Source organism: Lathyrus oleraceus, chromosome 1 (assembly GCF_024323335.1).
Source record: "Lathyrus oleraceus cultivar Zhongwan6 chromosome 1, CAAS_Psat_ZW6_1.0, whole genome shotgun sequence".
Taxonomy (NCBI): Eukaryota; Viridiplantae; Streptophyta; class Magnoliopsida; order Fabales; family Fabaceae; genus Lathyrus; species Lathyrus oleraceus.
In genome coordinates this window covers 463118614-463146244 of record NC_066579.1, presented here as the reverse complement: position 1 = coordinate 463146244, position 27631 = coordinate 463118614, and the positions used below count along the sequence as shown (strand labels likewise).

At 35.8% G+C, this 27631-nt stretch overlaps 1 protein-coding gene across 1 annotated transcript; it reads left to right on the top strand.

Moving 5' to 3' along the window:
* Positions 1 to 2668: 2668 nt before the first annotated feature.
* Positions 2669 to 12035, top strand: LOC127086274 (auxin response factor 1). Its single transcript, XM_051027007.1, has 15 exons — positions 2669 to 2942; positions 3011 to 3052; positions 3245 to 3360; positions 3543 to 3638; positions 3723 to 3779; positions 3929 to 4081; positions 4189 to 4273; positions 4973 to 5063; positions 5191 to 5355; positions 5617 to 5736; positions 5823 to 5898; positions 6299 to 6464; positions 9787 to 10250; positions 11099 to 11289; positions 11402 to 12035. Exons 2-15 carry the CDS (start codon positions 3016 to 3018, stop codon positions 11571 to 11573), a joined length of 1989 nt encoding a protein of 662 aa, XP_050882964.1. The 5' UTR covers positions 2669 to 2942; positions 3011 to 3015; the 3' UTR covers positions 11574 to 12035.
* Positions 12036 to 27631: the final 15596 nt, after the last annotated feature.

The window sequence follows — 27631 nt, the reverse complement described above, 5'->3', positions numbered from 1 at the left end:
GTCACATTTCTTGACAAATGTCGCACTATCCTTCATTAGAGTGGACCAATAATAACCCGCCCTTAACAACTTATGGGTCAGTGTTTGCTTGCCAATGTGATTGATGCAAGTCCCTTGGTGTACCTTTATGAAGACTACGACAATTTTGTGTTCTGATAGACACCTCAACATTGGGGAAACCTTTCCCATCTTGTAAAGCTTCCCTTATATCAGGGTGTGCTTTGCTGCATACTTTCAAACATTCTTCACCTCTAACTCATCTTGTGGTAGTTCGTCTGACTGTAGATAATGTATTAGGAGTGTCATCTAGCTGATGGTTTGAGCGACTTCAAGAGTGTTGGTTTCATATGTCTCAATACTAGGGGTAACAAGAGTCTTTTAAAATACAATACGATTATGCCCTACATTTTTTTGTTATGGCGGGCTTAAGAGAATGACATCCCTAAAGTTTTTTCACTAGGCACATACATTATCTCAAAAGCTTTGAAACACTCAGATAAATCACATACATTTTTCAAATATTTGATAATTCGGGCTTCCTTCGTGTGACATTCCCCAGTGTCCTCATGTCGGTGATGAGGGATTCATACTCGGCTTGATTGTTGTTAGTCTTTTACTCAAACTTTAAAGAGTTCTTGATCAATAAGTTGTATGGATCTTCTAACACTATACCCGTGCCACTTCCCTTTAAGTTTGAGGTGTCATCTATAAATAATATCCATGTGTAAGTGGTTTCCTCGCCTATTGGCAAGTCAAACTTTGCTAGAAAATCAATTAACACCTATGACTTGATACTTCCTCTAGGTATATACTAGGTATCATACTTAAATAATTCAATTGTCCAAGATATCATCCTCCCTGCTCGATCTGGCTTTTTAAGGACTTGAGGAATGAGGTAGTTAGTCTTCACCAGTACTTAATGTCCTTTAGAAGTAACATATATACTTCCTTGCAGTCATCACAACTGCCAAGGAGAGTCTCTCAATGTTCTTGTACCATGCCTTAACACTCTTAAATACATCGATCATGAAAAAAATAAGGCACTCAACTTTGTTTGTCTCTTGTATGAGCACACAACTTATCGTGTGATAAATAACAAAGGGATAAATCTAGAGGGGCGAACCTGCTATTAGTGTGCAAAATGGGCGACGATGCCAGAAAGGCCTTTAAGTTTAATAATGCTTCTTGGCACTCACTTGTTCACTTGAACTTCCAATTTTTCTTTAAAGTGGCAAAGAAATGGAAATCCTTGTCACATGCACAAGAATGGAAACAAGCTAGGGCAACTAAGTGTCATGTTAGTTGTTGAACTTTTTTAACGTTGGATGAGCTTCTCATGTCAATGATGGGCTGACACTTATATGTGTTCACCTATATACCTTTCTTGGTTAATATAAACCTAGAAACTTACCCGCCTATACACTGAAAGAACACTTAGCGAGATTTAGGCGCATGTTGTAGCTTTTGATTGATTTTAGGATGTCTTATAGGTTTGTAGTGTGGTTCTTCCCTTATGATGTCTTTACAATCATATCATCGATATATACTTGCAGGTTGCACCCTATTTTATTTGAGAATACAACGTCCATGTGCCTTTGATAGATGGTGCAACACATTCTTTAATCCAAAGGGCATGACATTGTAATAGTAGTTGTCGCGATTGGACATGAATGTTATCTTGGGCGCATTTATAAGATTCATCTTGATCTAACTGTAGTCATAATAAGTGTCTATGAAACTCAATGTTTTGTAGCCAAATGATCCTTCAATCAGGCGGTCTATATTGGATAGGGGATATGGATCTTTAGGGCATGTGTTATTAAGGCCAGTGAAATCAGCACACATGCACCATTTATTTGATAACTTTTGTACCAAGATTATGTTGGCCAACCAAGATTAGTACTTAACCTTAGTTATAAAACCAACACTTCTCAACTTTTGAAATTCTTCATCAATGATCGTTTTCTTCTCCTATTCCACCATACGTTTCCTATGAGATATTGGCTTCATGGTGGAATCAATGGCGAGGAGATGGTATATCACTCTTATATCTATTCTCGACATCTTAGAGGGCACCCAAGCAAACAAGTTTATGTTCCTCCTCAATAAGGCGACAAACTCGTCCTCCTTAGAATTAGATAGGAATATGCCTAGCTCGGTGACTTGATGGTCTAAGGGTCTAACACATACCTCTTTTAGGTCTTTTACGGATGTGAGCCTTTCGTTCTCTACCCATAATATATAATCCTAACTTGCAACATTTACCTCTTCTGCGTGTGGCTAAGGGGGGAACGTCTGAAGCGACATGCTCCCTTCTCATTTCCAGACTATTTTGTAACATCCATGAGCAACATGTTAGTCCCCATAGACCATCCTAAATCCCTTGTTTGGTAGCTGATACTTCAAGATCAAATGAATTCCATCATGTTCCATTTCATTCCACTCATTATTTACAAATCCAAACATTAAAATCTCATTAGTTATCACCTCACTTCACTCAATTTCATCACATCCCATATCAGTAATCCAAACATACCCTTTAGTTTTAATCTTAGAATTCAAGAATCCTAATAGTGCAGAAAATAGATATAGTTATTCTCCCTCTATTTTTAAAGATAAGACTAATTGTTTATAAGAAAGGGAGGCATACGATATAGGATAGCAGTAATTGTTTATATAGTTTGTCCTAATTTCGCATAGTAATAATAAAATAAAAAAACAGTAAAGTAATGGGCGAGAAAGAAAAAGAGGGATGAGAGGGAACAGAGGGGTCGTGTCGGCTTGAACCAAACATCAGCTTATGACACACACAGAGATCAATTTTCGATCTATTCTTTCTTTCCCCTTTCCTAAACCCTAGCCACTCTCAATTTCAATTTCAATTCTGATCACACGCGATTCTCCTTCTCTTGCCGGATCCATCCTCAACCCCGCGCTCTTGAGTAAGTACTTGCACGCAATCACAATATGGTTTTTCTTCTCTTACTAATTGCGTTCTTTGTAATTTCAGCTCCTATGGCTTCCAATCAAATGTCAGCTACAACCCGTGCAGGTTTCACTTCACTAGTACTTTTTTATTACTAATTCTGTTCCTTGCTCTAGTTCCTACTTTGATTCAAATTCAACCCTAAAATAATGTTTATCATACACATACACTTCCACTGGGTTTCACTCACTCACCCATTTCCCACATGACAAACACTCATTCTTACATTTCATATGCGTTTCAATTTTCTTTTTATAGGGGCAACCAATGATGCCTTATACAAGGAATTGTGGCATGCATGTGCTGGACCCCTTGTCACTCTTCCTCGTGAAGGGGACAGAGTTTATTACTTCCCTCAAGGTCACATGGAACAGGTCAAACTTCAATCAGCATGCACCACTTCTAAATTTAGCAACTTTACTTCTAGGCTCATACTATTTCGTAACTATGATTCATAGCACCGGATTATTATTATGTTGAGCATAAATGGTTTTTCTTCTATTGTGTTATCAAGTCTTATTTTTATTTATCTTACACGACCTTATTTATTTTATAGCTCGAGGCGTCTATGAATCAGGGATTAGAGCAGCAAATGCCCTCCTTTAATCTTCCTTCTAAAATATTATGTAAAGTGGTCAATATTCATCTTCGGGTTAGTCCTAATCTTTCTCCACAATCTTAATGGATATTTGGAAATTTATCTTGCTTTACTGTGATCATCATTTTGGCCGTGTAGGCTGAACCTGAAACAGATGAAGTATATGCACAAGTAACTTTGCTACCTGAATCCGATGTAAGTATGCTATTCTTTCTTTGACATGGTTCTTATATTTAAAATACTTATGCTCTTTTGATTTATGTCTCAATTCATTTTCCAGTCATTTTTTCTTAGATTATTCGGTCTCATTACTGTATGTTTTATTCCGTGTCTTGCTGGTTTAGCAAAGTGAGGTGACAAGCCCAGATGATCCTCTGCCTGAACCTCCAAGGTGCACAGTTCATTCATTTTGCAAGACACTTACTGCTTCTGACACTAGCACTCATGGAGGTTTCTCTGTTCTTCGAAGACATGCAGATGATTGTCTACCACCACTAGTTAGCAACTTCTTTATCTTTTTGAAAGTCGTTAAGGACACCTGATTACAAAAATCTTTTGTTGTTATTTGCACGCTATAATTCCTTAAATCCCTTGTTTCATTCAGGACATGACTCAGCAGCCACCATGGCAAGAATTGGTTGCAACTGATTTGCATGGGAATGAATGGCATTTTCGACACATTTTTCGTGGTAAGTATTAGGGTTAATATATATTGTGGTTTATCTTTGAACCTTATTTTATAATGTAAAGGGAAACCCAGTGTTATGTAACTATTCCTATGGAGGGAGAATAAACAGATCCACTGTGAATCTGTTGCCTTACCTTGCATTTGCAAGAGGTCAATTGTATTGTCTCAAACTTGTGACCTCCTAGTCACTTGACCATTGCTTCAACACTTCCATTCAACCTTGTTTTATCATGGTTTTATTTTCTCTGAACTGTTTGCTTGAGGGATAAAATTATATCAATGAAGATTTTGCTGGTGTTTAGTTTTGAGTACAGTGTATTTTTGCTGAATAATTGATTAAATATGCTAAACATACACTATTCACACTGCTTGTGGAACACATTATATTGTATGATATGCATCATTTTTCCATACCATGAGTCAACCTACCTATAAAGCTATTTAACTTGTTAAAGCTCTTTTGCTAACATAACATCCCATCTCAGGTTTTATTATTTCGGGTTTAGACTACGTGGCCATATCTTTTCAGCACATAGCCTGTTCAGTTTTTTTTGTTCAGTGAATTGTTCTAAGTAAATTCTGATAGATTCATAAATTTATGGGTTCCCCCGTCCGCACTGTTATTATGTCGTTGACTTGTTTAATACAAGATTTTGAGGTTCATACTGTCATTAAATTTCTGACTATGAGTAATTTACAGGGCAACCCAGGCGCCACTTACTGACCACTGGGTGGAGTGTCTTTGTCAGTTCCAAGAAATTAGTGGCTGGAGACGCATTTATATTCTTAAGGCAAGTTGTTCAGTAGAAATTTCGTGCCTTCCTTCAGGGACAAGAAAAGTACTTCACATTTTTTTCTTCACTATTTTTGTTTCTTAATTTTGTTGGTGTTTGTTGTTTTTTATTGCATTTAATATAGGGGTGAAAATGGAGAACTCCGAGTTGGAGTCAGGAGGCTCATGAGACAGCAAAGCAATATGCCATCTTCTGTTATATCTAGTCACAGCATGCATCTTGGTGTTCTGGCCACTGCATCTCACGCCATTTCCACTGGAACACTTTTTTCTGTGTTTTACAAGCCCAGGTTTTGTATTTATCACTGAAGTTATTAGTGATTTTTAGTTCATGATGTTCTTGCTAACATGCCATAGAATTTTTCTCTGGAACTTCAATGCACATATAACTGTTTTATATGTATTTGCACACGTGCCTTCCCACTTTCTTTTAATTAAATTAATTAATTGTTTTCTTTTTGGGTGAAATAATTTGATTGGGATGATATTTGAGTTTTCTTTGATTTACGTAGTTGAAAAATTTTCTTCTGATTTATCTATATTTATCTTAGAACAAGCCGGTCAGAGTTTATTGTGAGTATTAACAAATATCTGGAAGCTCGAAATCATAAACTTTCTGTTGGGATGCGATTCAAAATGAGGTTTGAGGGTGATGAGGTACCTGAGCGAAGGTGCGCAAGCTGGTTGCTTAAAAGTTGATGTTTCGATTTTAGCAAATTTTCCAATATAATCATTGTTCCTTGCCCGCTGAATACAGGTTTAGCGGTACAATTGTGGGTGTTGAAGATAATAAATCGTCCGTCTGGGCTGATTCTGAGTGGCGATCATTAAAGGTTAGTATTCGTGATTTTAGATGCACTTCCGGCATTTACTGTTATAATTTGTAAGTAACTCACCAAATAAATTCATTTTAGTTTATGTAAAAGCTAGTACAAAAGAGTAGAGCTTATTCTTGCATTTCTTTAAAATGGTCCAGAAAGGTCAATGCTTTATTTATGGGACAATCTAGCAAATTATATTATCATGATTGAAAATTCTGTAATGCACTTATTAACTGGCCTATAAGAAAAAGATATCAAAAGTAAAATAAAATAAAATTTAGCTACCAGGAAATGGCTAATACTTTATATATATGAAAATGCAGCTAGCCGACACTTCTAGTTTGTAAGATTTGAAATTATCGTGGCAGCTTTTAGTTCGTTAATCTTGTATAATATATGTAATGCAAATCAGGTTCAATGGGATGAACCATCATCAATATTGCGTCCGGATAGAGTTTCTCCATGGGAATTGGAGCCACTTGTGTCTACCCCTCCTGCAAACTCCCAGCCAGCCCAACGAAACAAGAGATCACGGCCTCCTGTTCTACCTTCCACAATGCCTGAATCTTCTTTGCAAGGTGACCTGAACATATGTAATTTACCTTTAGAGTGTGTTATGAAACATTTTAATGAGAGAAAATAATTTTTGAGGGAATTTAATATGATTTGATTAAAATTCATTGCTTGGATAAAAAAATAGAGAATTGTTAAAATGATGTAAATTTATGAAGTATTTTATTCAAGTTAAACTTAAAGAATTTCAAATGACATTGAAAAGTAAAGAATTTGTAATTGCTCCTTCACTCTATATATTACAAATGTTAAATTGTTTATTATTAATTTTTGAAATTTTGTAAGATTATCTTTGTATTTTATGAAAATTTCAAATTCACCTCTAAAATTTTCAAAAAATTGCAAATAAGTTTTTAATAATTTTTTTTTGGAAAAAGAAATACTTTATTAACCAAAAAAACCGATACAAAACAAGCGATCCTAAACAGGATCCAGCAAAGTAAGAGGACTAACTACCAAAAGGAACCCAACCACCTAAGACATAAACATATTATCCAAGATTTTCTTAAGTTTGGGTTTCATCCAACATTTAAAAACAACATTATCAATGATATTGCTCCCTTTCAGCAAAGGCGCATTTTTGAATGCAGACTTTACTCCCCTTAGCCTTGCTCTTTTCAGTAATCCAGTTAGCCTCATCATCCCAAGCGCCAGGGATATGATCTATCTGCATCCATTGCAAAATGGCTCTCCAAATCAAGTTCAACTCATTGCATTGAAAAAACAGATGATTCGATGTTTCTTGCTCCCTGCATAAACATCAAAATTCATCATTAGTCATTCTAAATCTCACTAGCCTATCCTTTGTTGCCAGCCTCCCATGACAGGCCACCCACAAGGTGAAGAGAGTTTGAGGTCTGGTAGGATTGTTGCAGGAAATCTTTTTCCAGCTAACCTCATTCAGAGTGTTATTCAAGTCTGCATAGATTTTTCTAGTATGAAACTTATCAACCTGCATCAGATTATTCCACACTGTCATATCAGTAACAATAGACCCCATCTTCATGATAGCTTTCAAGATCCAAGAAGTGTTACTTTTCAAGGCCATTGTCATTATGGTCTGGTTTTTTACATAGTAGCCGTGGATATTTGATCCACATGCCACCAGCTTTACCATTTAAGTTCCATAACAGCTTAGCAATACTAGCCTTGTTCCAATTCTCTATGTCAATGACATTAAGGCCACCATGTCTTTTGGGGGAGCAAATTGTTTCCTAGCAATAGGGGATTTTCTAGAGGTACTATCCTTGCCAGGCCAAAGGAAAATTCGATACATAGTGTTAATCTTTTTTATCACTTTCTTGGGTAAAGGCTGACATTGCAGCCAATAGTTGGTTAAGGCAAAGAGTACACTATTGATAAGCTGGATTCTACCAGCAAAGGACAACAATCTCGAGCTCCATTGGTTGATTCTGACGAGAATTTTCTCAACCAAAGACATGTAATGGATAACTGAGAGTTTTCTGCTAGTCTGAGGTATGCCAAGATACCTGAAAGGAAGTGCACCTTCTGAAAAATTGGTAAACCCCTGGATACTTCTTTTCTCATCACTCCCAACATTTCCAAAGAACACTTTGCACTTTGTTGGATTCACTTTAAGACCAGTGGACTTGGAGAACTCAAAAGCCCGCATAACCATTTCAACAGATTGGCTGTCACCTCTAGAGAACAAGAATAGGTCATCTGCAAAATTGAGATTGATAGTGACCATTTTCTCACACTTTGAATGGAAACTGAAATTAGGCTTGTGTTTGAGCTTTTGCAGCACTCTATGCAGATAATCCATGACAATCACAAATAACAAGGGGGATACGGGATGCCCTTGTCTAAGACCTCTCGTAGCTTCCACTATCTGAGTGTCTCTTGCTCCTCTTTGTTTTCCTCAGTCTCTTCTTGATTAGTTTGGTTCACATGAGGAGATTTAGGCTGCCACTGCTTTTTAGGCTTGATTTTGCATTGGTACCCCACCTTTTGACAACTTTCACAAAAGGTTGGCTCCACTCATATTCAACAATTTGTTTCTTCTTATTTTCTGTAGTATCCTTGATAATGATCTACTCTTTTTGCTTCTGTGTCACATCAATCTCAACCAGAATCCTTGCATATGAAACCCTAAGTTTGTTTGCAGTACATTCATCAGTAAATAAGGGATTACCTAGAGCACTACCCATTTTCCCAGGCTTCTAATTCTCCAGAGATGAAGAGGAAGGTTGGGGAATTTTACCCACACAGGCAGAGTGCGCAACATATCTCTATTGAAATCAAAATCAGGGGACCAGTCCTTGAGAACCATAGGCATATTCTATATAGTATATGAACCACTCATCACCACCTGGTCTTTATCTTTGTGAGATTTGAATTTCAGTAGAAATACCCCTCCTCATGGTAGTACAGCTCTGGGAGTTGAACAAAGTTCCAAAACTTAACCATATACTGTTTTATAGCATTCATGCTAAGATCCTTTCCAGTGGACATGCACAATTAGAGCTGAGTCCCAAAATTTTACCTCAGATTCTATGTCATCTTCTTCTAAACTTCAATCTCGCCTTCAATCAAATTTGGTGCTACAAATTCAATGGTTGCTCCATTCGATGGCATTCTATTTCCACTGATAATGTCTATCCAGAGTTTGGGAGATTGTTCCTCTAGGGTTTCCTTTTCAAGATCATTCTTCATCGCATTAGATTCGGGCGATTTGAAATCTATGGTTTCCTTCTTCTCATCGCAACTAATCACCGAGTTGGATTTCATTCCCACATGAGATCCTCCCTCAGAATCCAGGTTCCTTACACTCTGTTGCAGAAGAGTGGTTAGAATCGATGGCGACAGAACCTTGTTCTTCTTTGGCCTCCCTCTTCCTCGACCCATAATCCTCCTGACTAACCGGCTTATTCAAGGAAGTTCCTAGTTCTTAGACTAAGAGTTTAAACCACCTTGAATCAACTCGCCGCCGGTAACCACTCACTCTAAACACTTGACCTAAAAACCCCGCCGGAAATCGCTAGAGAGGATGCTGATTTATCTTTAATAATTTTTAAATTTAACAAATTAGTCCTTCAAATTTTCAAAAATTGCAAATTTTGGTTATTATTTTTCATATTTTAAATTTGGCTCAAAAGTTTTAAAATTTATGAAAATGACTTCAAAAATTTAACAATGAATCATTTTAATACTCCATCCAAGCAAAAGAGTGGATTTCAATTGAATCATTTAAATTACTTAGAATTTTGAATTTCTTAAAAATTCTCAATTACCTCGTAAGCACACTCTTATAGTTCCGGTACTCGTGCTGCTTTTCTACAAAATTTCCATTTTTCTGTGCATCAGGTATATGGAAATCACCAGTTGATTCTCCACCTTTCCCTTATCGTGACTCTCAACATGCACGAGACCTCTATCCATCTCCAAGATTCAGCTCTACTGCGACTAGCTTTCTTGGTTTTGGTGGGAACAGTCCTGCTTCTAACAAGTCAATATATTGGTCTAGTAGACTGGAAAACTCTACAGAACCTTTTTCACCCATGGCACTTAAAGAATCCGGAGAGAAGAGACAAGGCACTGGAAGTGGCTGTAGGCTCTTTGGGATTCAGTTACTTGAGAATTCTAATGCAGAAGAAAGTCTGCAAGCAGCTCCTTTCTCAAGAAGGGTTGCTGATGATGAGTCTGACCAACATTCTGAACCGTCAAATGTTAATCGGTCTGATATTCCTTCAGTAAGTTGTGATGCTGACAAATCATGCCTGCGGTCTCCTCAGGAGTCGCAAAGCAGACAAATAAGAAGCTGCACAAAGGTACATAATTACTTTTAACGTTAGTGTTACACACATCACACACTCTACCTAATTTCCTTTACAACCCTGCAACATTCTCAACACATTTTTCTGTGGACTAACTTAACGAACAAAGCTATATAATGCATCTCTATTTTACAAAATTATCGGGTGTATTTTAGCTCGTGTACATTTTTAGAATCTATCTGCATTATTGACAGCATTTACACATTTGATATACATGACATAAAATGGTTAGGAAATTTGTCTATATTATTTTCCATAGTGATACACAAGGTAAGTTTCAATACTTGTCTTCTATTTCACTTTGTTTTCACCATTTCCCGTACAATCATCTGAAAACCAGAAACTAAGTTAATAAATGGTTACATATTTGTAATTATTAATGAATAAAAAAAATCTCAAACCAACAAGCCCTTCATTAGTTGGAATATTCTCCTAGATAGTTAGTCATAAAGGATTGTGGTTGGTAAATGGGTCAAATGTTTCTGTTTGGATAATTCCAATTAAATATTATTAACAATGTTGTTAAGAGTAACCGGTATAGCGGCATTATACCACCAGTGTAGCGGAATTTAGGCGGAATTTAGACAGACTGCTATTGTTTATTGGTATATTATTCAGTACTACAAAATATTGTCAAATAGCTGCACTATTGCATAGCGGAAATGTAGCAATCCGCCATTTTCCGGTATCCGTAACTAACAGCACTGATTATTAATCACCTTGTTTTTCTTGGATTAGAAGATGGTTTTTTGGCCTCTTCTATTTACAAGAGGGCAGTGCCAGTGCTGGTGCCTGCACTGTGTAATGAGATTGTTTATAATACAAGTCTAATATTGCTCCAGGTTCACATGCAAGGTATGGCTGTTGGAAGGGCTGTGGATTTAACTCGTTTTGATGGATATGAGGATCTGCTTAGGAAATTGGAAGAAATGTTTGAAATTGAGGGTGAGCTTTGCGGACCAACAAAAAAATGGCTAGTTGTTTACACTGACAATGAAGATGATAGGATGATGGTTGGGGATGATCCATGGCTGTAAGATTATTTGATACTGACATATACTCTCTTTGACACTATCATCTTTGGCATAATAGTTTGCAATATTATAAACATATGTATTGAGTTCTGTCTGCCTATTTTACTGCAGTGAATTTTGTAGCGTTGTGAGGAAAATTTTCATCTACACGCCAGAAGAGGTGAAGAAGCTTTCACCCAAAATAGGTATTGTGACCAATGAAGAAGGTAAACCAAGCAAACTGGATTCGGAAGCAGTTGTCAATCCGGAGGACCAGTCATCTATTGTGGGGCCTGGTTGCTAATACTCCTAGGTCTTCCAACACTAGTTATATACAATAAATATTGGCATGAAATTATGAGGTAGAACCTGAGAATGAACATGGCAAACATTTCATCCTGGTCTATAGGAGCATATCACTGGTTTATTCTACACCTAGGCCAGAGCAGCGTGATAGCACCAATGTTGAGGGCTGGTTTAATATATAACGCTGTTTGACGATCTCTACCTTGGAAGGTATTGTGGTTTTTCTATTTCTATAGCTCTGTTTTTGCCAAGTCTCACGGCCCTCTGCTTGCTCTGCTTTGAATGGGGCTGCGAGGATGAAGAAGAAAGGTCTTTGCTCGAGAATAGTATTATGTATGCATTTGATTTTTGGTTCTTTTGTAATTCCCTTGATGTGATGCGTCTCATTTCTGTAAATAACTAAATATTAATCTTTGAATACCATTTAATGAATGTATATCCAGCCATTTTTTTCCTAGCAGCATTTGTGTGATCTGACTTGAATTTTTCTTTTACATTAGTAATTTAATATCAGTTCCTATAAACTTGCATTCAGTTTTAGTACTTAGAATAATGTTTTTTAATAGAAAGTAGTGTGTTTTTAATCAGCTGTAGGGAAAAAATATGAATACAAATTTTGTTGGGACTAAAATTAGATGTTGCAAAGTTCTGTTAGAATCAATGATTAATTTAATGGTGACAATTTCTCTACCCATGATTAAAAAGTTGGGTAGTGAATCTTTAACCAATCAATCATTTAATTTGATCATATTTAATTATTTATTAAATAGTACTGTATAATTTTTGGTTCTGTAGTTATATCCAATTATTAAAAAAAATGATACGTTAAACCTCAAAATTATACTAAATTGTTTGGTTTTGAGCTCGAAATCTTTTGTTTTAAAATTGTAAGTCGGAAAAGGCAGTTCCTTTTGCAGACATAATGATGATGTAATGTATAGCGATGAAATGAAATGTAACGTAAAGTAGTAGTGATATGCAACGGTCATAATTATTAACGGTATAATTGCACATTTGACATTCATTCAACGTTCATATATACTATAATCTATGTTATGCTACAACTGGACATGAAGCTTAATGAAAAAGTTAATAAAGTCTGTGAAGAAACTCAGGTTGTGGTCCAGAAAGATCACGAAGAAGCATGAGGAAAACAACTACGAGCACCCTCCTCCTCCACCTCCCTGTCACCATTGCTGCTGTTGCTCCAGCAGTAGCACCCAGCCATCAGCTCCGCCCTTACCTAGTACACTTTCATGGGTTGAACAACACAACAACTATGGGACATTCTTGATGCCACCAAAAGATATAATGTGTTTTCCAAGTCAAGCACAAGATATTGCTGTCTCTGTTTCATCATCAGAGCCTGTTTATGGCATTCCGGTTCGGACAGACAGATCATCAATATGTCAATTTCAATTTGCTGCTTATTTATTTCGCTGCTTATGTCCATGTTTTCACATTCGGCAACTAGTTTGAATTAGTCATAGCTCATGCATGCTTTGATTTCCCTTTTTTTCAATTAGGTTGGTTTATTGTAAACATATCTAATTCTTTGTGTTAAGAATTTCCGTAAAATTCGACACAGTCGAAGTCGAAGACCGTCTTCAGTAGTCAAAGTATGTAGTTGTCGAAGAAGTTAACTTCGACATAGTTGCCCTTAGCGGTTGTTTTGTACTAATCGAGTTAGTTAGAGATTGTTTGATGTGTAAGTAATATCATCTATAAATAAGGAGTCACCTTCATTTGTAGTTAGATTGAATACATTCTTTCATCTTCTCTCTTTTCTCTCTCAAATTATCTCCTCTTTTCAAATATTTGTGCAACGGAATCATCTTGCGACCAAGTTGTGGTTGAATCACTCAAGTGAAGAGTGATGAACGAGAAGCGAGATCAATCAAAAAGATTGATTCTTGTTCATCAAGATTGATTCAAATTATCTTTAAGATTGAGATTTAATTCCAACATCTGGTATTCAAAGCACTGACTGTGATTCTCGGGAAGCATAGAACAATGACTTCTCACCCGAATGAGCACTTTCCAGCAAATCTCCTACATCTTAAATGGGAAAAAAAAATATGATAATTGGTGTAAGCATATGAAAGTTGTCTTCTGCTATCAAGACGTTTGAGATCTTGTGAAGAATGAAGTAACATCAAATGACGAGTATGCCACAGATAAACAAAAAGTTGCACATAAAGATTTGAAGAAGAAAGATTATAAAGTTCTCTTTATAATCCATCAATGTGTTGATCCGGACAACTTTGAGAAAGTTGGTGATGTAAACTCATCGAAGGAAACATGGGACATCCTGAAAAAATCATTTGGAGGTGTTGAGAAGATGAAAAATGTGAGGTTACCAACTCACGAGAGAACATATGAATTGCTTCATATGGAAGAAACTGAAAGCATGACTGATTTCTTCACTGGAGTTACGAAACTAGTGAATCAAATCAAGATGTGTGGAGAAGTGTTGACATTAAGATCAATAGTTACAAAGATCTCGAGGTCATTGGCTCCAAAATTCGATCATGTGATCGTAGCCATAGAAGAATTGAAGGATTTGTCAAGCATGACAAAAGAAGTGCTTCAAGGAACACTTAAATCTCATGAACAAAGAATGTTTGAAAGATCTGCAAGCAAAGAGTGATGTAGCTCTGCAGGCGCATTCAACAAAATAAAAGAAAGACAAATGAAGATGGAATGGTAACAAAGGTATAGGAGGTTACAACAGTTCGAATTATAGAGAAAACCAACAAGAAGGTGATTCATCAAATCAGAGACAATCCTTAAGCCAAAACAATCACAGAGGTGGTGTTGCAGGTAGAAGAAGAGTTGATGGAAAAAAACTTGTCAAAATCCCTATTTAGTGTTATAACTGTCAGAAGTATGGACATTATGCAAGCCAATATCGAGGAGGCGAGAAAGAAAATCAAAAAACTGATGCAAGACTTGTAAAACACGAAGAAGAAGAGATGTTGTTGATAGTCACAACGAAAAATGAAGAAAGATTTAAGGATCAATGGTACTTAGACTCAGGCTGCCATCACACATGACTAAAAGGAAAGGTTGGTTTGTCAACATAAGTCACCCGATGAACAAGCTGGAATTTACAGGTGACAATACCCTGACTGCTGAAGGTATTGATGATGTTCTAATCATGAGTAATGATGGAAAGAAAGGTCAGTAATTTTCAATGTATTGTACATACCAGGCATGAAAAGCAATTTGCTCAGCATAGGATAATTGATCGAGAAGAATTACAAAGTGTTGATCGAAGATAAGATGATGAGAGTTATCGACTCAGGTCGTAGGTTAATCTTGAAGGCACCTATGTCTCATAACATAACCATCAAGACTAAACTCAATGTGATGGAGCACAAGTATTTGGCAACTGCAGCTAGCAACGATAAATGGTTGTGGCACTGCAGGCATAATCATCTTAATTTCAGAGATATCATCAACCTGGAGAGGAAGAACAGGGTTTCAGGATTACCATAAATCGACATTCCAAATGAAGCATGTGAAGAATGTGTTTAGGAAAAGCAACACAAGAACAACTTCAGCAAAGATACATGAAGTAAGTTGAAGGAAATTCTTGAAGTGATATACTCTAATGTGTGTGGTCCTACCCAGGTGGATTCAATTGGAGGTAATAAATACTTTGTAACATTCATAGATGATTTTAGTCGAAAACCATGGACTTACCTGATAAAGAAGAAAAGTGAAGTGATCGAGGTATTCACCAAGTTTAAAGCTATGGTGGTCGAAAGCTCAAAACCTCGAGGACTGATGGTGGTGGAGAGCATGTTTCCAATGATTTTTGTATTTTATGTGTGAGAAAAAGGATTATGGATGAGGTAGTCCCACCCTGCACTCCACAGCAAAATGTAAATGCATAAGGAAAAATAGAACCATCATGAACATGGTGAAGAGTATGCTAAGAGGCAAGCACTTACATAGTGAGTTATGGGGTGAGGCTATGTCGTGTTAGCATGATCTCTCAACACTCATTTTGAACTCAATTATTGTTGATGTATCGTAGGGTTTGCTTGAGCACCTTGACATATGGAGAGAACTCGCCCCTTTGTAGCTCATCTTGCCCAGTCAACCAGGTCTCTTAAGAAATTGCTTCGAAAGAAGTTTGAAAGCAGCTTGATATACTATGACTTTGAGATGGCTTGACCCAATATTTTAAACCTTGAAGTGGTCATCCCCTGATTGACCAATTCTTGGAACGATTTAGCGAGCTTTAAAGTGTTTTGCCTCATTTTGACTTAGTCCTAAAAACAATTTCCCCCAGATTGACCGATCTTTTGAGGGACTTTCCCCTGACCAACAATGTCTTTAGGAGATTTCCCCTGGTCAATAGAGTCTTGAGGTGGTTTGCTAGATTGAATCCTTTAGAATGATCGGATTCCTTGTGGATTGCTCATTGTTAGAACGTTCTTGATGTTAAGCACTAACTTGTAAATAAAATTGTTCCTTCAAAATGGTAATTCTAATGCAATGCTCATGCAAGTTTTGAAATCAAAATTATTATTGAAATGGTGTTGTGGTGTACAGTGAATGAATCCCTAGTTAGAATGCAATGTTGATTTATACATTCAATGTGTGAAAGATATTTTGAGAGCATGATACCAATATATATGATTATCAAATATCTTTGGAGTTAGGTTAACGCAACCTTATTGTAGTATGCTTTTAAAATAAATCTCGCTTCAATTAGGTCTTTTGCAGGCTGTAACGTGGCATGATTCACGGTTTTTGAACAAAAGGATATAAGACTAAAAAAAATTAATTTTAGCCCACACATTCTCCCTCTGATGATCTTCATTCATGTGTTCAATTAATTTCATACACACATTCAATTTTCAAGAGAATTTTGATGTTGTAAAGGTTAAGATGGGATTTTTCGAGGTGGTAGTCACCTATTTTTGTCTGCTTTTTTGCCCTTTCATTTTATATGGTAGTCACATAATTTTGTTCTTTTTTTTGTTAAGAATTTTAGTGACCCTTCTTTTCGAATCTTTTTTTTCTTTCTTTTTTTCTTTTGATTTTTTATATCGCTTTTTTTTTGTACGATTTCCATGACATTTATTCTTCTGGTGAAAAGATTGTGACTACCATGTTAATGGTTGGTGAGGAACAACCACTATAAATTTTTTGGTTTTTCACGACTTCTTAGATACTTTATAATGTGTGTGGGGAAAAAGATGTGGTTGAACCTCTTATTAGAAAGTGTTTTGGATGATTCCATTGAGATTTGAATGCATAGTCGGACTAACATCTAGGCTCAAAGGGGTTGACTAGGTATTAACTCATTAACTCTTTAGTGTTTGGGGATTGAAATAATTCCTTACATCGTCAACAAGTTTTAATTAAAAAACATACTTTAGCAATTTTAGGTAATTTGTTTACATCATCCTCCATCCAATCTCTGCTTAAACAAAAGTTGATAAAGGAAAGCGATATTGATATTTTTCTATACAATCAAAGGGAAGTAAAAAATGAGTGAACACAAAATCATTGATTCGAAAGATGCATACTCATTTCATTAATATTACTATTCAAAAAGCAACAAACTTAAAAAAACAAACAGTACTTAACGCACAAGGAAATTACAAATGAAAATGATAAGATGGTCTAATGATCATCAACTTCGATGATGATTTTTCTTGTCTGATCCACTGACTTTTAGGAACTGTTGCCCAAAGTCTTTGCACTTATCCGGGTAAGGGGTTGTATATTGTAACACCCCATTTTTCTAAAAACTATTTATATTAATTAATTATAATTTTATGTATCTAATTATTATTTGTGTGATAATTGAGATGTGTTAGGGCAGCAAGGGTGGGTGACCCTTGGGTAGCGAGTATGATGAGTAATTTGAGGTTGGTAGATTTATTTAGAATTATTTAATTGATTAAATAATGTTTTAGTGTTATTATTTAAATGAAATAATAAAATAAAAGAAAATAATGAGTTTGAGGTGGAAAATGCGAATTGTGGAGAATTAAAATAAATAATGTAAGTTAGTAATGGGTCTTAGTCGAATATTAGAAAGAAATTAGGTTTTTGATTTATGAGGAGAGAAGTGAGGTGAAACTTTTGGAATTTGAGAAAAAGAGGCAAGAGAAGAGAAAATCAAGGAAAACCTAATGAGAGCTCTAGGAAAGAGAAGTCATAGCTAAAACTTGAAAAATTCTGAAATTACAAGGTAATGGTGGGAATTTGGTTCAATAATAGGGATATGAATAGAAAGATAGAGGAATGCTTAATTATTTTTGGATTGATGATGAATGTTGATATTTGTTGAATGAAATTTATATTCTAAAGTGTTCATGTATGTTCATAATTGATGATGTTTTAAGGTTTTATGGATTTGATATAATATATAGATCCATGATTATATGAATATAACTAGTGATTGATATAAGTATGTTTATGATGAGTTTAAAACCATGAAATATTTTTTTGTGATGATTTCATGGACGTTTTGGGGTTGGAGAAGATGAAAATCATGCTAGAAATTTCAGAAAAACAACAACTTTTTCGTAACGCCTTTGTGCACGGTTTGAATCATAACTTTTGACTTGTAAATCATTTTGGGACGGGGTTTGAAGCATTGAGTATCTGAAACAGAGGGAAATAAATTTGTTTCAGGGGTAAAATATTTTATATGATGATTTTATGGACGTTTTAGGGTTGTAGAAAATAAAAATCGTGTCGGAAATTTCAGAAAAACAACAATTTTTTGGTAACGCCTTTGTGCGTGATTTTGATATCAACTCGTAAGTAATTTTGTGACGAGGTTTAAAGTGTTAGGTAGCTGAAAGATATGGATATAACTTTATTTCAGAGATAAATTATTTTTAATGATTTTATCAGAGGTCGGTAGCATGTGGGAAAAAATTGTATGATGTGACAAATATTGACGAACTTCATATTGATAAATTTTTTGATGTGTTTTGAATGATTGGAAGGGTATGTTAGATTATATTGGTAGTCGTCTAGAAGGGTAAATCACATTATGCATGGTTTAAATTGTGTGATCGTTTGTGGATCACTAAATATTATTATAATTGTTGTGTTAATTGCATTATTATATATTGGGGTAGTCCAGAATGATGGATTACGTTATGCATGGTTGCAATTTTGTGATCGATTGTGGATCACTAAATATTACTACATTTGTTCATTTTTATAAGAGATAATACATTTTTAGGTTCATTGGATAATCAATGTATCTAGCCTATAAATTGGCCAAATACATTAATTATTCAATGAACCTAAAAAATAAATTGTCTCTTATATAAAGGAACAAAGGTAGTATTATAATTATTGTGTTAATTGCATTATTACCATGTCATACATTCATTGTTGATATGTTGAAGGAGATAAGTCATAGGTCCGAAGGGGGACGAAAGACTTATTCGGAACTCAAAAAGGGGAGTTCGGAATTTCGAAGGGGGAATTAGGTTCGTAAGAATAACCAAATACTGAATTGATACCACATGCATATGAGTCATTGTCGTTGTCATGAGTTACATAACATGAATAAAATATATGCGTGAAATATGATTATGTATGATGATGGTGTTATTGTATATGATGTTGATGATAATTGGGCGTGCAAATGTGATATGTTGTTGTGCATGATTGTGTAGATGTTATACTCTATTCACATTCTATGATGTTATTATTGAAATTAATTCGCACCCCTTCTATTTGAATGTTGCCTTTACATGGGCGTCATGCAGATACTCAAGAGTAGAGACGCTGCTGTGAGTGGAAGTTAGCTCATAGAGCTATTTCTTTTAGTTTGTTCGTATTAGCTTTGGTTATGCTCTGATATGTAACACTGGGAAGCGAATTATTTATTTTGTATTGAAATTTCATGAGAGACGATGCATGATCTCGTATTTGTTTTATGTTTTAGTGTGATAGCACTTGGAGAAGACTCACGAGTCGGTGCTTTTAATTTTGTTATGAAAACTATTATAAGATTTTAAATTTGTATGTTTTTTTAATTATGATTATGATGTTAAGATATTTATATGAGTTGGCTGTCGTGTAAACATCATAAGTGCAAATGTATGCAGTAAAATATTTTGTTGTAACTCGTGTTATGGAACATGTTGCGATTGTTGTGAGTGACACCCTAAATGATTGTATTTTGTTAATTAAATTATTTGATAATTATGCGCGGGTTTTTAGGGTGTTAGATTTATTGCACTAGGGCCCTCTTCCTTGAAAGTCAATAGCTTGTTGTCAATCATATTTTTCACCTTTTTCTTTGAAAACTCCACACTCTTCGATTGAGTGCCCCATTACTCCATTGTCATACTTGCACTTGGTATTTGGGTTATACCAAGGAGGAAATAGATATTTCATGGATCGAGTCTATCCAGGAGTCATCAACGAGGTTTGAACTAGATGAGACCATATCTAACAATATGTCATTGGAATTGGGTCAAACTGGAGGGCCCCCATCTCTTGGTGATTTGGAGGTCTATGCTGATTTTGATGTTGATTCAGAACTTCCTGATTCTGCTAACTAGAGCATAGTTACTGGTGCAAAGGCTTGGGAAGTAATGGTTGCTGATACTGAACAAACGCCACATACAAATACTAGTAATAGGGCATCAAAACTTGCGGAGCTTGATGAGAACTTCCAATAATTGCATTGGTTTTACCCTCCTTTTTCTATAGGAAATTATTAGGGTGTCTTTTCTCACGAGTCTAGTTACTCGAGGTGCTTTGCATCTTTCCACTCTTCTGGTCGTTTTCTATGTGTTCCCTAACTATCACCAAGTCGGAGAACCCTGGTGATATGCTTCCTATCATATTCTCATATTATTGGCCATGCAGAGTGCCCATGAATACGTCAACCATCTCCCTTTCTAAGAGTGATGGATGTACTTAAGCTACCAGTTCCCTCAATCTTTGTGCATATTCCTTGAACGACTCATTATTTTTCTAAACAAAACTTTACAACTACATACGGTTGGATGCCATAGTAGTATTATACTTTTATTGTTTAAAAACGCATCAACTAAATCCTTCCGAGTATGAACATGACTCCTCCCCAACTACATGTATTAGTCTAACGATGCCCCGCTTAGACTGTCCTAGAAGTAGAGGATCAAGAATTTTTCATTATGAGAATAAGCATCCATTTTTTGACAGAACATCCATAAATGATTCTTTGGATAGCTAAGACCCTTTTACTTTTCAATGTTAGACACTTTGAATTTAGTCAGGATGACCACATCTGGTACTAGGCACATGTTAAAAGCATCAAGACCGTATGCATCATGTCTTTCTACATATCTCAGCCTTTCCTCCATAACACAATACTTTTAAGTGGATTCAACATTCTAGGGGTCCTCACCGTTTGTCATTGGGTGTGCCCCTTGAGGATTTGGCATAAAATATGCAAATCGGGGATCCTCAAGAGCGTTATGAAGTGAAACATGCCCAACCTGGACAACGAGATTCTCTTACATGGTAAGACTGTCATTTACCTTGATCCATACAAGTTGAGGTTGAGCAAGACTGTCCACTTATTGTGGAGTATAGCCAGAAGGAATATAGTACATTGGGTTGGTTACCACAGGTTACAGGTGCGAGTAGAGCCAGATGTTGGAACGATATTCTCCGCAACAACGACCTATTGAGGATTGTCCTCCCTTCTTCATAGAGCTTGCAAAGCTTCCAAAGTCTGGTGTACTTTGCCTTTTATCACATTCACACTTTCTCTTAATGCAAGTTGATTTTGTTCTAATTGATCCATTACCCTTCGGTAGTTGACTAATGTCTCGTAAGAGTGTCGGGGAATCAACTTGCTGGTTATGGACAAAAGGTGGGATATGTTTCTTTATTTTATGGAAAAATATGCATGGATGCTGATGAATACGGATGCATGAATTTATTTTTTCGGATATGCCAAAAGAGTTTTTATGAAAATGCAATGTCATGTCATTGTCATACCCTAATTTTATCCCTAAGATTCCATCTATCATATCAAGCATCTTTAGTGTTTTCTTTTTACCTTTTTGCTTGCATTCTAACTTTGCTAACCTTATTCAAAATACAAAAATATGTGTTTTTTCCTTTTTCTTATTGTACAAGGTAGGAACTTGCAATCAAAGGATCAAGTTTGGTTTCTAAATTAGGGTTTTGATTCCCAAGGTTAAACTTTGGTAAACAAGTGGTCCACAAGAGCTTTTACTCCAAGGCATGGCCTATAATCTTAGGTCATATTTCATTGAAAGCTTCATTCAACATCATTTGATCAAGAAGAATTCAAATTTGGTGCACGTTTCAAAGTTGATTCAAGTATGGTTCATGTGTTTACTTTCATGCCATCTCCATCCAATTTTCAAGCAATTATCAAGATTTATTCAAGAGACAATCAAGTTTCCTTCATTTGGTATTCAAGTGTTCATAATTGGGCCTTCGGATGCAAGAAATGGCAAAGAAATCACAAGTTAGTACATGTTTGGTTGACCTAAAATCAAGTATGGCATATCACTTGGTCTAAACATCATAACTCTCTAATTTATCAATATTTTTGGAATCTACTTTGAGCAAAATATCACATTTGAACTCCTCTACAACTTTGCTTCAAGGGTCAAACATCAATTTTGCCTATAAGTCCATCAATTTTGGAATTTGCCAAGATGCCCATGTGTGCATAAAAGTAGGCCCAAGACCTGGTCGACCTAATGCTTGACCTAGAATTTCATGTCACAACACCAACTTTCCATCAAACTCTGCTTTTGATATGATTTTTCTTGTGTCTAATTTTTCACCATGAGGAGATCATTTGGCACAAGGAAAATCTCAAAACGCACAAGTGAATTTCATTTGGCCTAAGCTCTAACACGGTACCTCAAACTCTGCTTCTTGTGCAAGTTTCAGGTCACAAATTCATGCCATTTTCAATCTGGGACCACCTTCACATGTGCAACTCATTTGAGGACCTATAATGCATCTGAACAAACATAAAACGACTAGTTTCAAGTGTGAATTCATGCATTTCACCCTCACTCACACACACTTGGCAAAACATAATTTTTTTGACCTAATTCACATGAATTTGCCTCCATTCCACACGTGCCATGACCTCATTTCATGTACTATAAATAGAGGAAGCATTTGTATTCATTTAAAATCTTGGATAGCCAAAGAAACTCTGAAACCATTTGAACTCGATACCTCAAAAATCCAATTAACAATTTCTTTGATTCAAGCTCTTTTAGCTTCGTTTCTTTGCCCATAATCACTCATCAGCATCATCTGAAGCTGACTAAAGCATTGTCGTGGCTTGAAACTCCTTGGAACCAGACTTCCAAATCCACCATTGTTAACCTCTGAAGCTTCAACTGGAAAGGTAGATACGAGTTACATTTTTGAGCAAATAAGTTACCCGTGTGTTCGTCTTGATTCACTAATCAAAAGCCATCAACTACCTTGAATTTATTATTCATATTCATCATTTAATTTTACTTTGAAGAACTAGGGTTCTTCGTGTTCTTGAGAAAGTTCTCTTTGCTCAGAGCCAATCAATGGCTCTGATGCAAAGAGACATGAACGATGAAGTATTTGGAAGCTGAATCCATGCTTGACTCATGCTAAAAAGACGAGTTCATGATTTTGCAAAAATCTAGTTTGAGGTTGAAGACAACAACGCTTCCCTTGTGTTTTCTCACTTCCGCTCCAAAATTCAAATAATTGACCACTCACAAGGCAACACGTGTTTTTTTCAAATTCCTTTTGTCAGTTATGATTCGGTACTATGATCCATTGGTGAGCGTGTTTTGACTTTAAATCCTGACCATGTGATCTTCTGATTGGACTTTAGTAATCATATCTGATGGCTCAGGCATTTTTGCTTATTTTTAATTTTGTTTTAAATAGTTTTTATAAATTCCTTTTTCTTTAAAAAAATATTAAAAATAGCTCCTTAACTCTTTTTGATTCCAATTTTTTTACAAAAAATCTCTAAAAATATTTTCCATCTGATTTTATTTTCAAAACATTTTAAAAATCGTTTTTAGCATTTATTTTCTATTTTCTCTTATTTTCTTTATTATTTTCATTTTTCAATTTTATTTTCAAACATTTTGAGATCTATTTATTCATATTTTTCTTGACTTTATCTAATTTTATCAACCATTTATTTTATGTTTTTGGTACTTGATTTTAATTTCCCATTTTAAACCCTTTTTATTTCATTTTTAATTCAATTTTTGTCATTCTTGTGACTTTGCTTGAGTGATTGCTTGATCTTTAATATTTTAAATCATTGATAGATGGTCTTTTGGTTGATCAAATCTTCTCTAATTGAATATGTCGATAGCTGATCATTTGATCATATTTTTGACGCTTTGAGTTAATGATAATTTATCCTTTGGTGTAACATATGTTTGAGTCCTTTGACTTGTTGATAGATGATCCTAATGTGATGACTTGAATTTTCCTTCTAACATCTAACAACTAAAACCTAACTTACATTTATGTCATTTACATTCATGTCACTTACATTCTTGCCTTTTACTTTATGATTTTATTGCTTTCTTATTTCAAAAGAACAAAAATATGATTAAATGGCTAAAACCCTAAAAAGCTTTAATCTGATCTTATGAAATTTGTGTTACTATCTCATGCTTGAGGAGTATTTTGTACTTTGAACCTTAGGACTTAGTGATTTCCCTTTCTTGGAGTATGTTTGATACTTGGTGATTCATCTCAGACCTTGTGATCCTTCTGGACCATTTGATCTTCAATTCAAGACTTGGATATCTCTTTGTGGTTTTATGTATTTCATGTTCATCTGAATCTTTTGATATTCATATGATCATGTGCTTTTTCATCTTGTGGCTTAATCCAAAGAAAACAGAATACTTGTTTTTACCAATGTCAAATGCTTGCTCCATCTTGTGGTTAGTACACTTGCACATACAAAGGCTTTCTCTTGGGCTACCTCACAATGAGACCTTTTTGAAATTCTGGTATCAGATATGAGATGTCGAAGTTAATGTCACGACACTAATATCCGAGTAAAACAAATAGGATAAAGATAAAGAATAGTAATGCAAGAGACACAAAAAATTGTTAACCCAGTTCGGTGCAACTCACCTACGTCCGGGGGCCACCAAGCCAGGAAGGAAATCCACTAAATAGAATCAGTTCAAAGACTCTCAGTACACTCCACAAGTTACAGTCTTTTTCACCTAATCTCTACCCGTATGACTTCTATCTAAGAACTCTTAGATATGAGATTCCACTCACTCCTCCTTAATCACACCAGTGATAATCAACAAGAATTGCTTATAAACAGAAGACACTCTTCAAAGACACACACTTGATCTTACTTAGCAGCTTCAATCAAGTAGACACACACTCATGCTTAAAAGCTTAGAGTGACAAATTACAACTCAAAAATCAGACAAATTCAATCATCTATGGATGAATTGAATGGCTTACAAGTCACACGATCACACAAGACATAAACCCTTATTCTCTCTCAATATTTCGTTATGTATTTCTTGTGTATCAAATCAGGTTTTCCATGTTCTTTTTATAGAAGCTTTCAGTTGGGCTTGGACATCATAAAACCCTAAAACTATTTTCCATTCAAATCCTCTCATGACAGCTGATTAGATCTCTTTGGAAAATAAGTAAATCTGGTTGTAATTAATGATTGAATGCGTTTGTAAATCAGATCTTCAATCATACATAGATTGCCATTAAAAGCGCAATCACATAACACATAACATTCACACTGAATGTTCTGTGTACAGATGTCATGACATCGGGTCTGACATCCTGGAAGAATCCAGCATAATTCCATTTTAAATATCCAGCAGGTACATAATATGAGATGTCATGACATCGTGTATGACATCCTGAAACAATCCTGCATAATTATATTTTTTAACCACCAGTAGGTACAAGATATCTTATGTTAAGACATCACATGCAACATCTTGTGAACACTCTTTGTTTTACCAAAATTGCTGCCAACACTTAGAACCTACAAACTCCCCCTTTGGCAAATTTTGGCTAAAACATATATCTGTCCATTTTGTTCATAAGAAAAACACATCAGCAGTTAAACAACATAACAGCGTTTAAGCAGCGACAGAAGCAAATAGAATTACTAGCTATAATAGCAACTAGTAAGACACACAAATTCACAAGGGTACTTCTTCTCCCCCTAAGTCTGTACAACACAGACATCTCCTTCAGCAATAACAACACCTGTAATAACAACACCTGTAACAATCAGAATATCCTTTTGACATCTCCTTCAACATCTGTAACATTCAGAATCACATTCTGACATCTCCTTTAACATCACAGAACAGAACATCATTTTGTCCCACATCATGCACAGGACATCAGACATCTCCTCCAACATCTCATAATAGAACATCATTTTGTCTTCCATCAAACATCTCCTTCAACTTCAGTTATTCACCTGTTTAGCGTAGCTAGCTACAACAGCACTGCAGATCTCCATAATCCACACATTTAACTGCAGCTCTCCACATAATCACTTCTCCCCCTTTTAGTCAAAATAGACCAAAGGTGACCAATTAGATTAAATAAATGGCAATCGGCCTAGCAGAGAATGTCACAAGAGATGTTATAACATATAAAATGTTAAAACATAAATGTTAGGAGATACAAACCATAATTATACACAACTGCAATAGCTGAGATAATTAGAAATCCATGGAACTCATAAAGAGCCTAAATATTACATCAAGGCATCAGTAAGGACTGCCACAAAATGCAAACATTTCAACAGGAAAAAAACACCAAAACATCCAGCATCCAGAACAGTCTTCATAACAGCACACAACACACACAGTCTTCATAACAGGGGGACCAATACAACTCTGTCTGAGGAAGTAGCATCTTCTTCACCTTTAGAATCAAAACTGCCACTAGATTGATCTTGAAAATTGGACCTCTCACTTGAGGTATGGGCATCTGACTCCTTGGTTTCACCAACCTTATCCATCTCTTCCTGTTCCAAGCTACTAATGAGCATCTCTAAAGCCTCTTTCCTAGCCTTGGCAACCCTAATCCCATTTTCCAGCTCCTTGCAAGTTTCCTTCAATTAAGCAATCAAGCCATCTTGAGAGGTTGGCTCCTTTCTTGCAGATGTCATGACAACATCATTGACATGGCTTCCTTCAAATAACTTGTAGTGAATGGACAATGGTGACTTCCTTCTGCTGGGAATATCAGTTGTGTTTAGAATACCAGGTTGCTGGCTCAAAATAATTCCACAAATGATAGATGGAAAGGCAATAGGCAGTTTTACTGCATTAGTGGAGGCATGTCTAACAATCTGTTCAAACATAAACCTTCCAAAATCAAAGTTTAGCCTGGTTCCAATAGCATAGATGATTCTTCCAAGACCATTAGATATGGTTGAGATATGGTTTGTTGGCACCCAGTTGGCTGAACCAATCTTGTGCAAGATGACATATTTAACAGTTAACTTGCCAGCTGATAGATGCTTCTTACTAGGCCATTCCTTGACTTGGCCAACAGTAATAGTCCTACAGACTTCATTGTCTGTAGCCTCTAACTCTACACCTCATTCAGTTCCTCTCCCTAGGAACTTATTGATTATGGTTGGGGAGAACCTTACACATCTACCTCTCACAAAGACCTTGCAGAATTCCTTGCTACTCTTTTCAGAAATATCCTCTGGGATATTCACAACAAACTCTTTCACTAACCCTTCAAAACATTGGGGCAAAGCAACAACAATTTTCATCAGTCCAACAGTCTTAATCAATTCCATAACTTCCTTCACCTCTACAGCCTCCTTCCCTAGCTCCCTCTCAACAGCAACTCTCCTTTGAATAAAAAACTTCCAGATGGAAAGAGATGTTGTCTAAGTGCACAGCTGCAACCTTGGCTGGAGACTTTTTAACAGTATGCCTTTTAGCAGGAGATATGTCTGGGACATCGTCTTCGACATCATCTTTAGAGTCAGAAATCTCTCTGACCTTCCTCTTC

Bases quoted from the DNA above. Each gene is read 5' to 3' on its own strand.
- LOC127086274 (XM_051027007.1), top strand. From the start codon at position 3,016: ATGGCTTCCAATCAAATGTCAGCTACAACCCGTGCAG. The intron at 5,737-5,822 runs GTGCGCAAGCTG...CGCTGAATACAG, and splicing joins GATGAGGTACCTGAGCGAAG to GTTTAGCGGTACAATTGTGG. The intron at 5,899-6,298 runs GTTAGTATTCGT...AATGCAAATCAG, and splicing joins CTGAGTGGCGATCATTAAAG to GTTCAATGGGATGAACCATC.